We start from the raw sequence: 12,179 nt of genomic DNA, 5'->3' as shown, positions 1-12,179 counted from the left end.
CAGCCTTCGTTCTGCAGTGTGACAGTCATGTGAATCCAGGTAAAGCCTCCCCACTGACCTAGAACATTGCAGCCCCTTCTACTCTATGGCTGATGAAGACCATCATCTCACATCAACTATCCAGACAGACCTTGCTGGGGAATAGCAAGGGTGGGTGGGACAATAGGCAGGGCACTAGCCACAGCCACCAGGAGCATGTTGCCGTCAATGTTCACCTCTTCACATGGGACTCACTGGCTTTGGAGCATTTAGAAACACAGCATCTTCTCCAATGTAATAAAAAGGAACTGTGGATGCGGCTTTACACCAACGATAGATACAAAGTGCCGGAGTAACTCTGCGGGTCCAGCAGCCTCTGAGAACATGGATAGGTGACGTTTTAGGTCGGGGTCTGAAAAAGGGTCCAGACTCAAAATGTCACTATCTGTGTTCTCCACAGATGCTGCCTGACCCACTGAGTTACTCCAGCACTCTGTGAAACGTCACCTATCCATGTTCTCCAGAGATGCTGCCTGAGTCTGAAGAAGGGTTTCGGCCCGAAACGTTGCCTATTTCCTTCGCTCCACAGATGCTGCTGCACCCGCTGAGTTTCTCCAGCATTTTTGTCTACCTTCGATTTTCCAGCATCTGCAGTTCCTTCTTAAACAACATGCTGCCTGACCCGCTGAGTTACTCCAGCACTCTGTGAAACGTCACCTATCCATGTTCTCCACAGATGCTGCCTGACCCGCTGAGTTACTCCAGCACTCTGTGAAACGTCACCTATCCATGTTCTCCACAGATGCTGCCTGACCCGCTGAGTTACTCCAGCACTCTGTGAAACGTCACCTATCCATGTTCTCCACAGAGGCTGCCTGACCCGCTGAGTTACTCCAGCACTCTGTGACTATTTCCACTATCCTCTCTGTTCAGGGCCACTCACATTGCAGAAGCTTGTTGACTTGATAAATTAACTCTATTCCTTTCTGTGGACATTTCCTGTATTTTCTGATGAATGCCCCGAGTTTAGTTTAAGTATCTCTACTAGACTACTGGCTCCTGGCAACTGACCTGAACACATTTGTCATTTAGTCTTCATTCAGTTTTTGCGCTGGTGCAGCGGTAGAGTTGCTGCCTTACAGCGCCACAGACTGGGTTTAATCCTGACTACGGGTGCTGTCTCTGCACAGTTTATACATTTTCCCTGTGACCTCGTGGGTTTTCTCAGGGTGCTCCGGTTTCCTCCCACACTCCAAAGACGTGCGGGTTTGAAGGTTAATTCAAACAGTCTGAAGAAGGGTTCCAACCCGAAACGTTGCCTATTTCCTTCACTCCACAGATGCTGCCTCACCCGCTGAGTTTCTCCAGCATTTTTGTCTACCTAGCAAGATAAAACAGTTGGCATTCAAAGAAGTGAAGCACTTACCTTATTCATTAAGGAGATAGTTTGAAGATGAATATTTTGTGCGTCACTGTTCAAGTCCACACGGAAAGATGTCGCAGGTTGAAAAACAACATCGTCGTGTTGGCAAGGGACTGTCTCTTCATCCAGAGGGAAGGCGTGTTGGTCTTGTCCCAGCCCAATAGCGGAGAATGATGTCTGCCAGTTTTTGGGATCGTACCAGCTGTAGTGATCAGGGTCTTTAAATGTCACCTCCTCACCTGGGGGTTAAGAGAATGAGGCATTTGGAGCACTTCACAATTCAGCCCTTTACTGCCAGAGGAGGTAGGTACACAAAAAAAGCTGGAGAAACTCAGCGGGTGCAGCAGCATCTATGGAGCGAAGGAAATAGGTGACGTTTCGGGCTGAAACCCGGACTGATGGGGGGGGGGGGGGGGGGGGGGGGGGGGGGGGGGGGGGGGGGGGGGGGGAAGAAGAAAGGAAAAAGGAGGAGGAGCCCGAAAGCTGGGGGATGGGAGGAGACAGCCCGAGGGCTGAGGAAGGGGAGGAGACAACAGGGACTAACAAAATTGGGAGAATTCAATGTTCATGCCCCCAGGATGCAGACTCCCCAAGCGGAATATGAAGTGCTGTTCCTCCAATTTCCGGTGTTGCTCACTCTGGCCATGGAGGAGACCCAGGACAGAGAGGTCGGATACAGAGTGGGAGGGGGAGTTGAAGTGCTGAGCCACCGGGAGGTCAGCTTGGTTATTGCGGACCGAGCGGAGGAAGTTGAGGCTAGGACTATCCCAACATTTAAGAAACAGTTAGACGGGAATATGAATAGAACAGGTTCGGAGGGATATGGACCAAATGCTGGCAGTTGGAACTAGTTGGGACATGTTGGACAAAGTAGTAACATACTGTGTTGCTATTTTGCCAAACAACATGGTTTTAGAGAACAAATGTTGCACAATAGAAAGTATGTAGCAACATAGAACAGGACAGCACTCGCATAATGTCTGTGCCAAACATGATGCCGAACATCACAAATTCTCCCGCGTTTTCCCCTTGCTTCAAACTCGGAGAATGTCCGTATGAGTCTGTAGCGAGTCCGTATATATTTTGTAGCGGCTCGTAATGTCAGCCGTAGGTACTCGGGGCATCAGGTAAGTCGGGACGTTTTTTCAGCATGTTGAAAAATGTCCACAAGTAAACAAAATAGCCCCGAATACCTAGGGCTGGCTATTACCGTAATTCTCCGAGTTTAAATCAAGGGGAAAACTCAGGATAATTCGTGAGCAAGTGGGACAGGGGCATTAAAGTAATCTCATCTGCCTGTACATCATCTCTATCCCTCATAGAAACATAGAAACATAGAAACATAGAAATTAGGTGCAGGAGTAGGCCATTCGGCCCTTCGAGCCTGCACCGCCATTCAATATGATCATGGCTGATCATCCAACTCAGTATCCCGTACCTGCCTTCTCTCCATACCCCTTGATCCCCTTAGCCACAAGGGCCACATCTAACTCCCGCTTAAATATAGCCAATGAACTGGCCTCGACTACCCTCTGTGGCAGAGAGTTCCAGAGATTCACCACTCTCTGTGTGAAAAAAGTTCTTCTCATCTCGGTTTTAAAGGATTTTCCCCCTTATCCTTAAGCTGTGACCCCTTGTCCTGGACTTCCCTAACATCGGGAACAATCTTCCTGCATCTAGCCTGTCCAAACCCTTAAGAATTTTGTAAGTTTCTATAAGATCCCCTCTCAATCTTCTAAATTCTAGAGAGTATAAACCAAGTCTATCCAGTCTTTCTTCATAAGACAGTCCTGACATCCCAGGAATCAGTCTGGTGAACCTTCTCTGCACTCCCTCTATGGCAATAATGTCCTTCCTCAGATTTGGAGACCAAAACTGTACGCAATACTCCAGGTGTGGTCTCACCAAGACCCTGTACAACTGCAGTAGAACCTCCCTGCTCCTATACTCAAATCCTTTTGCAATGAAAGCCAACATACCATTCGCTCGACACCCTGCACTTCAAGACTTCAAGGTCAGTTTATTGTCACGTGTATCAATTAAGGTACAGTGAAAGTTGTACCTATGTGCCGATCTAAAACCCTCTCAAACACCACTATCATATCTGCCTCCACCACCACCCCTGGCAATGTGTTCCAGGCTCCCACCTCCCTCGGTGTATAAAAACAACTTGCCCCGCTCATCTCCATTAAACTTCCCCACTTCACCTTATAGCGATGCCTCTAGTGTCATAAACCGTCCCCCCTCTCAAAGGATAGTTGGACATTTCCACCCTGGGACAAAGGTTCTGACTGTCTACCCTATCTCTGCCTCATCCTTTTATTGACAGTGAGGCGTTGGGCACCCAGGTCTTGGGTAAAGCTGCAAACAACTCAGACCCTTCTGAGGGAGAGTTTACACACGTCCCAGTGGCAAGTATGAAGAAGTTAGAATTGGAGGTTACAGGAGGAACTCAAAAAGCTGAATGAAGCAAAAAACTGGACCATGTTGACCTTAGGTGGGGTGGGGTCATGGACGGCAATCTTAAGTGTAACCTTATTCAAAGGCTGTACAATGTATGTAAACCACTTCATGTGAATACACAGCAGGAAATTCTCTTAAGATAGACACAAACTGCAGGAGTAACTCAGCGGGACAGGCAGCATATCTTGAGCGAAGGAATGGGTGATGTTTCGGGTCTTCAGACTGAGAGTCAGAGGAGAGGGAGATTCAGAGATAAGGAAGTATAAGGTGAGAAAACAAGTGCGGTCATGCTGGCGCAGGAGTAGAGTTGCTGCCTTACAGCGAATGCAGCCCTGGAGACACAGGTTCGATCCCGACCACGGGTGCTGTCTGTATGGAGTTTGTACGTTCTCCACGTGACCTGCGTGGGTTTTCTCCAAGATCTTCGGTTTCCTCCCACACTCCAAAGACGTACAAGTTTGTTGGTTAATTGGCTTGGTGTAAATGTAAAAATTGTCCCTAGTGTGTGAAGATAGTGTTAGTGTCCAACTGTGCGGGGATCGCTGGTCGGCGCAGACTCAGTGGGCCGAAGGGCCTGTTTCTGTGCTGTATCTCTAAACTAAATAGTATCAAAGTATCAAAACAAAAGTATCGAAACAAAAGATGAAGCGTACAAATTAGCCAGAAAAAGCAGCCTACCAGAGGACTGGGAGAAATTCAGAGTCCAGCAGAGGAGGACAAAGGCCTTAATTAGGAAAGGGAAAATAGATTATGAAAGAAAACTGGCAGGGAACATAAAAACTGACTGCAAAAGTTTTTATAGATATGTGAAAAGAAAAAGATTAGTTAAAACAAATGTAGGTCCCTTGCAGTCAGAAACAGGTGAATTGATCATGGGGAACAAGGATATGGCAGACCAATTGAATAACTACTTTGGTTCTGTCTTCACTAAGGAAGACATAAATAATCTGCCGGAAATAGCAGGGGACCGGGGGTCAAATGAGATGGAGGAACTGAGTGAAATCCAGGTTAGTCGGGAAGTGGTGTTAGGTAAATTGAATGGATTAAAGGCCGATAAATCCCCAGGGCTAGATAGGCTGCAATCCAAAGTACTTAAGGAAGTAGCCCCAGATATAGTGGATGCATTAGTGATAATTTTTCAAAACTCTTTAGATTCTGGAGTAATTCCTGAGGATTGGAGGGTAGCTAATGTAACCCCACTTTTTAAAAAGGGAGGGAGAGAGAAAACGAGGAATTACAGACCAGTTAGTCTAACATCGGTAGTGGGGAAATTGCTAGAGTCAGTTATTAAAGATGGGATAGCAGCACATTTGGAAAGTGGTGAAATCATTGGACAAAGTCAGCATGGATTTATGAAAGGTAAATCATGTCTGATGAATCTTATAGAATTTTTCAAGGATGTAATTAGTATAGTGGATGAGGGAGAACCAGTGGATGTGTTATATCTGGACTTTCAGAAGGCTTTCGACAAGGTCCCAAATAAGAGATTAGTATACAAACTTAAAGCACACGGTATTGGGGGGTTCAGTATTGATGTGGATAGAGAACTGGCTGGCAGACAGGAAGCAAAGAGTAGGAGTAAACGGGTCCTTTTCACAATGGCAGGCAGTGACTAGTGGGGTACCGCAAGGCTCAGTGCTGGGACCCCAGCTATTTACGATATATATTAATGATTTGGACGAGGGAATTGAATGCAACATCTCCAAGTTTGCGGATGACACGAAGCTGGAGGGCAGTGTCAGCTGTGAGGAGGATGCAAGGTGACTTGGATAGGCTGGGTGAGTGGGCAAATGCATGGCAGATGCAGTATAATGTGGATAAATGTGAGGTTATCCACTTTGGTGGCAAAAACAGGAAAGTAGACATTGGGACACAGCTACCAGCCTTGGAGGGCGTCTACCACACACGGTGCCTCAGGAAGGCCGTCAGCATCCATAAAGACTCCTCACACCCTTGTAACGGACTGTTCGAACTACTTCCCTCCGGCAGACGTTACAAGGCCTTCTAAGCCCGAACCTCCAGACTCAGGAACAGCTTCATTCCCAGAGCTATAGCGGCTCTGAACCGGCCCTGCTGAGTGCCCCCACCCCCCTGGACTGTCTCCCTCGGATGGTCACGTCACACAGCTTATTTATTTATTTATTTTACTTTTCTTTTTCATCGGTTGGAAGCTGCATACTAAATCTCGTTGCACTGACAATAAAATATATTATTATTATTATTATTATTTGATGAATGAATGTAAACTAAATAACACTGTACATCTTCAGTAACTGACACTGTACATCTACACTAAATAACAGTATTACATGAAACACAATACCTGTCTCACATCCTGGTGCTCTGTGACCGTCACTTGCAGCAAGCTCAGCGCCGTGCCCGAGAATGAATTCACCATCAAGCGGCACGTACTGTAGAGACATCAGGCCGAAGATTGGTCAGAATTCAGATTGATAAAGGTTTAAGTGAACTGTCATCATCTTGTCTTTATTCCTACTTTACTCAGCAAGCCACGATCACAGAGTAGGGCCCAGTATTTATCTTATGGGATTATGTTTTATTCTCTACAGTAATTGGGAAGAATTATTCCAACTGGAGAATAGGTTAGAAGATTTATTTCATTGTTGACTAGTATATTTCCCAAGTCACAGCCTTGAACCGCAGCACATCTGTCTAACTGTGACAGACACAAAATGCTGGAGTAACAGCGAGACCCGAAACGTCGCCTATTCCTTCACTCACCCGCTGAGTATCTCCAGCTTTTTTGTCTACCTCGGACTATCCCTGATTGGACTTTGCTGGCTTTACGTTGCACTAAACGTTATTGCCTTGCCTATCTGTACACTGTAAATGGACCCATTGTAATCATGCTTTCATCAAGATTGTAATCATATAATCATGTACTGTCTTTCCGCTGGCTGGTTAGCAACAAAAGCTTTTCACTGTTGCTCGGTACACGAGACAATAAACTTAAACTGAAACGCAACTTAACTGATTGATTGAACCCCATTTATATCGCTTGGATTTTACATTATGTGCTTGTTTCCTTAGGTACTAAGTTCCCTTCTATCTTCAATGAGTTTGCTGCAGTGAAGATAGTTACAAAGTATTTAATTTGCCAGCCATCTCTTTTTAACCCACTATAATTTTTCCTGTAGAAACAAGGAACTGCAGATGCTGATTTACAAAAAAGGCACAGTCCTGGAGTAACTCAGCGGGTCAGGCAGCATCTCTGGAGAACATGGATAGGTGACATTTCACAGAGTGCTGGAGTAACTCAGTGGGTCAGGCAGCATCTGTGGAGAACATGGATAGGTGACGTTTCACAGAGTGCTGGAGTAACTCAGCGGGTAACTCAGCGGGTCAGGCTCAGCGGGTCAGGCAGCATCTGTGGAGAACATGGATAGGTGACGTTTCACAGAGTGCTGGAGTAACTCAGCGGGTCAGGCAGCATCTGTAGAGAACATGGATAGGTGACGTTTCACAGAGTGCTGGAGTAACTCAGCGGGTCAGGCAGCATCTGTGGAGAACATGGATAGGTGACGTTTCACAGAGTGCTGGAGTAACTCAGCAGGACAGGCAGCATCTCTGGAGAACATGGATAGGTGACGTTTCACAGAGTGCTGGAGTAACTCAGCGGGTCAGGCAGCATCTGTGGAGAACATGGATAGGTGACGTTTCACAGAGTGCTGGAGTAACTCAGCGGGTCAGGCAGCATCTGTGGAGAACATGGATAGGTGACGTTTCACAGAGTGCTGGAGTAACTCAGCGGGTCAGGCAGCATCTGTGGAGAACATGGATAGGTGACGTTTCACAGAGTGCTGGAGTAACTCAGCGGGTCAGGCAGCATCTGTGGAGAACATGGATAGGTGACGTTTCACAGAGTGCTGGAGTAACTCAGCGGGTCAGATAGCATCTCTGGAGAAAGAACCGTGTACGGACAGGACGTTGAAGGACGAGAAGCTGAAGCCAAGATGCCGAACAAACGCCACGCTGAAAGGATACGAAGCGAATGAACACCACGCCAAATGGACAAGACGCAGAATGGACATGACGTCTCTGGGGGCGGGATTTGTCGGAGACCTTGTCAGCGATTGGTCCAGACCACCGCATCCAGCACATCACTGGCCGGGAGGGTGGAGGGAGCTTGAGCTTGCGTTTGTAAAATAGTGGCAATGACTCCAAGCTGCTGCGATTGACACAGAGGCTTTTCAACGTCATGTTTGTAATTGTTGTACCTTGTTACATTTAAAAATAGTTGAATAATAAAGTTGTTTGTGTATTCTAGCAGCAAATATAGATTTTTTTAAAGTGTTTCAGTGTTTCAGACCTATTTATCTTTTCAGCTTCATATGCGTTCAGCGTCAGATTGTTTTTCGGCTTAAACTCTGACGGGGAACAAACATGACGTCAAAAAGTTTCTATGGCAACCGCAACAGTTTGGAGTCACTGCCACCATTTAACAAACGCAAGCTCATGCTCCGCCTGCCCTCTCGTCTCACCCCTCCCCAACCCCTCGGCCAGTGATGTGATGGACGCGGGGTCTGGACTAATTGCTGACAAGGTCTCGGACAAATCCCGTCCCCGGAGACGTCATGTCCGTTCTGCGTCATGTCCATTCGGCGTCATGTCCGTTCTGCGTCTTGTCCATTCGGCGTCATGTCCGTTCTGCGTCTTGTCCATTCGGCGTCATGTCCGTTCTGCATCGTGTCCGTTCTGCATCATGTCCGTTCTGCGTCTTGTCCATTCGGCGTCATGTCCGTTCTGCGTCATGTCCGTTCTGCGTCATGTCCGTTCTGCGTCTTGTCCGTTCGGCGTCTTGTCCGTTCGGCGTCATGTCCGTTCTGCATCATGTCCGTTCTGCATCATGTCCGTTCTGCGTCTTGTCCATTCGGTGTCATGTCCGTTCTGCGTCATGTCCGTTCTGCGTCTTGTCCATTCGCCGTCATGTCCATTCTGCATCATGTCCGTTCTGCATCATGTCCGTTCTGCATCATGTCCGTTCTGCATCATGTCCATTCTGCATCATGTCCGTTCTGCATCATGCCCGTTCTGCGTCATGCCCGTTCTGTGTCTTGTCCATTCAGCGTTGTGTCTGTTTGGCTTTGTATCCTTTCGGCGTCGTGCCCATTCGGTATCTTGGCTTCCACTTCTTGGCTTCAGCTTCTCATCCTTCGATGTCCTGTCTGGGTACCCTGGAGAACATGGATAGGTGACGAAGGTACACAAAATTGCTGGAGAAACTCAGCGAGTGCAGCAGCATCTATGGAGCGAAGAAAATGGGCGACGTTTCGGGCCGAAACCCTTCTTCAGACTGATGGGGGGTGGGAGGGGAGAAAAAGCTCCGAACTCCATAGATGCTGCTGCACCCGCTGAGTTTCTCCAGCAATATTGTGTACCTTCGATCTTCCAGCATCTGCAGTTCCTCCTTAAACACATGGATATGTGACGATTCAGGTTGACCTGGACAGGAAACTTCACCTATCCATGTTCTCCACCAGATGCTGCCTGACCTGCTGAGTTACTCCAGCACTTTGTGTCTATAGGTTTTACTGAGAAACTCTTTTTTTCACAACTGTCTTAATTTTTACAGCAGTTCAGAAGGTCTTAAATTATTTTTTTTAGATTCTCCCTCTTGACTATGTATTAGTAATTTGCTGCAGTTCGCTGAAACATTCTCAGCATTTAGGATTAATTCACCAACCTATTTATTTGGGACAAACGTGGGCAAGACAAGTTGAAAAACAGTAAGAAATCACAATTTACTTTGTTCAATGTTTGATCTTATTCAGGCTGATCTTCCAGAGCCCATCTCAGTTGATGTGTAAGAAGGAACTGCAGATTCTGGTTTAAACCGAAGATTGACACAAAATGCTGGAGTAACTCGGCGGGACAGGCAGCATTTCTGGAGAGAAGGAATGCATGATGTTTCGGGTCAAAGCTTTTCTTCAGACCCATTCCTTCTCTCCAGTGATGCTGCCTGTCCTGCTGAATTACTCCACCATTTTGTGTTTTTCTTTGTTATAAACAGGCACCTGCAGTTCCTTCCTACTTATTCTCCCCTAGTCCCATCTACCTGCACTCAGACCATAACCCTCCATTCCTTCCCCGTCCATATACCTATCCAATTTATTTTTAAATGATAAAATCGAACCTGCCTCCACCACTTCCACTGGAAGCTCATTCCAAACAGCTACCACTCTCTGAGTAAAGAAGTTCCCCCTCATGTTACCCCTAAACTTCTGTGCCTCAATTCTCAAGTCATGTCCTCTTGTTTGCATCTTCCCTACTCTCAGTGGGAAAAGCTTATCCACATCAACTCTGTCTATCCCTCTCATAATTTTAAAGACCTCTATCAAGTCCGCCCTTAACCTTCTGCGCTCCAAAGAATAAAGACCTAACTTGTTTAACCTTTCTCTGTAACTTGGTTGCTGAAACCCAGGCAACATTCTAGTAAATCTCCTCTGTACTCTCTCTATTTTGTTGACATCCTTCCTATAAGTTGGCGACCAAAATTGTACACCATACTCCAGATTTGGTCTCACCAATGCCTTGTACAATTTTAACATTACATCCCAGCTTCTATACTCAATGCTCTGATTTATAAAGGCCAGCACACCAAAAGCTTTCTTTACCACCCTATCTACATGAGATTCTACCTTCAACTGCATTCCTCAATTCACTACCATTTACCATGTACGTCCTATTTTGATTTGTCCTGCCAAGATGTAGCACCTCACACTTATCAGCATTAAACTCCATCTGCCATCTTTCAGCCCACTCTTCCAGCTGGCCTAAATCTCTCTGTAGACTTTGAAAATCTATTTCATTATCCACAACAACACCTTTCTTAGGTCCTTCATTATTTAAAAGTGTTTCCATCAGTTTTGTTTTGTATATTATCATGATAAGATAAGATAAGATACATTTATTGTCATTTGGACCCCTTGAGGTCCAAACGAAATGCCGTTTCTGCAGCCATACATACAAACACATAGACCCAAGACACAACATAATTTACATAAACATCCATCACATCGCTGTGATGGAAGGCCAAATAAACTTATTTCTCCACTGCACTCTCCCCCCCCCTCCCCCCCCGATGACAGAGTCAAAGTCAAAGCCCCCGGCTGGCGATGGCGATTGTCCCGCGGCCATTAAAGCCACACCGGGTGGTGCGAGGTCGCACACCGGGTCTTGGTGTTAGAGCCCCCGGCGTGCGCTCGCAGAGTCCCGCGGCCATTCCAAGCCGCGCGGGGCAGTGGTGTCAGGCCCCGCTCCAGGAGCTCTTCGACCCCGCAACTCGGGCGGGGGAAGTCGCCGTTGCGAGAGCCCTGAAAAGCGGTCTCCCTCCAGGGAGCCGCGGGCTCCCGGTGCCGCCGTCCACAGACCTGTCGTTGGAGCCTCCGACTCTCCGGCAGCAGCAGCAGCAGCAGCAGCGCTCCTCCACCGCTCCACCCGCTCCGGACTCGGCCAGCCCCGCGACGGCGACGGTGAGTTGTAGCACCAGAGTCCCCGGTCTCTTCCTGTTGGAGGCCGCTCCTCGTTGCGGCCCCAACGACAACGGAAACCCGACGAGAAAAGGTCGGGTCTCCAGTGCAGGGAGAGATTTTAAAAGTTTCCCCCCCCCCTCCCACCCCCCCACACACACCCCAACAAAAAAATAACAAAAACTACATAAAAACACAGACAGAAAATAATAAAACGCGGACAGACTGCAGAGGCCGCTGCTGGCCAGAGCCGCACCGCCCATGATACAGTGAAAAGCTTTTGTTACATGCTATCAAGTTAGTTGAAGGACACTACATGATTACAATTGAGCCATTTACAGTGTATTGATACATGACAAGGGAATAACGTTCAGTGCATGGTAAAGCCAGCAACGTCTGATCAAGAATAGTCCGGGGGTCACCAGTGAGGTAGATAGTAGTTCAGGACTGCTCTGTTTGGGGTAGGATGGTTCAGTTGCCCGAGAACAGCTGGGAAGAAGAAACTGTCCCTGAATCTGGAGGTGTGTGTTTTCACACTTCTATACCTTTTGCCTGATGGGAGAGGGAAGAAGAGGGTGTGGCCCGGGTGCGACTGGTCCTTGATGATGCTGCTGGCCTTGCCGAGGCTGGGTGAGGTATAAATGGAGTCAATAGAAGGGAGGTTGGTTTGTGTGATGGTCTGGGCTGCATCTACAATTCGATGCAATTTCTTGCGGTCTTGGATGGAGCAGTTCCTAAACCAAGCGGTGATGCATCCTGATAAAATGCTCTCTATGGTGCATCTGTAGACGTTATATGTACAGATCTACAACTTCAGTGCACCA

The 12,179-nt window shown here is 47.3% G+C and overlaps 1 protein-coding gene across 1 annotated transcript in view; it reads right to left on the bottom strand.

The window, feature by feature from the left end:
• The window catches only part of amn (amnion associated transmembrane protein), a 54,905-nt gene that overhangs the window by 34,263 nt on the left and 8,463 nt on the right, over positions 1–12,179 (bottom strand). The window contains exons 4-5 of the mRNA XM_055641185.1: positions 6,189–6,276; positions 1,406–1,641 (exon numbers count right to left, since the gene is read on the bottom strand). Coding sequence (XP_055497160.1) covers positions 1,406–1,641; positions 6,189–6,276 — 324 coding nt within the window. The remainder of the gene's footprint in view (positions 1–1,405; positions 1,642–6,188; positions 6,277–12,179) is intronic.

This window comes from Leucoraja erinacea, chromosome 9, assembly GCF_028641065.1.
Source record: "Leucoraja erinacea ecotype New England chromosome 9, Leri_hhj_1, whole genome shotgun sequence".
NCBI classification, from domain to species: domain Eukaryota; kingdom Metazoa; phylum Chordata; class Chondrichthyes; order Rajiformes; family Rajidae; genus Leucoraja; species Leucoraja erinaceus.
This window is presented reverse-complemented; position numbering and strand designations above follow the sequence as displayed.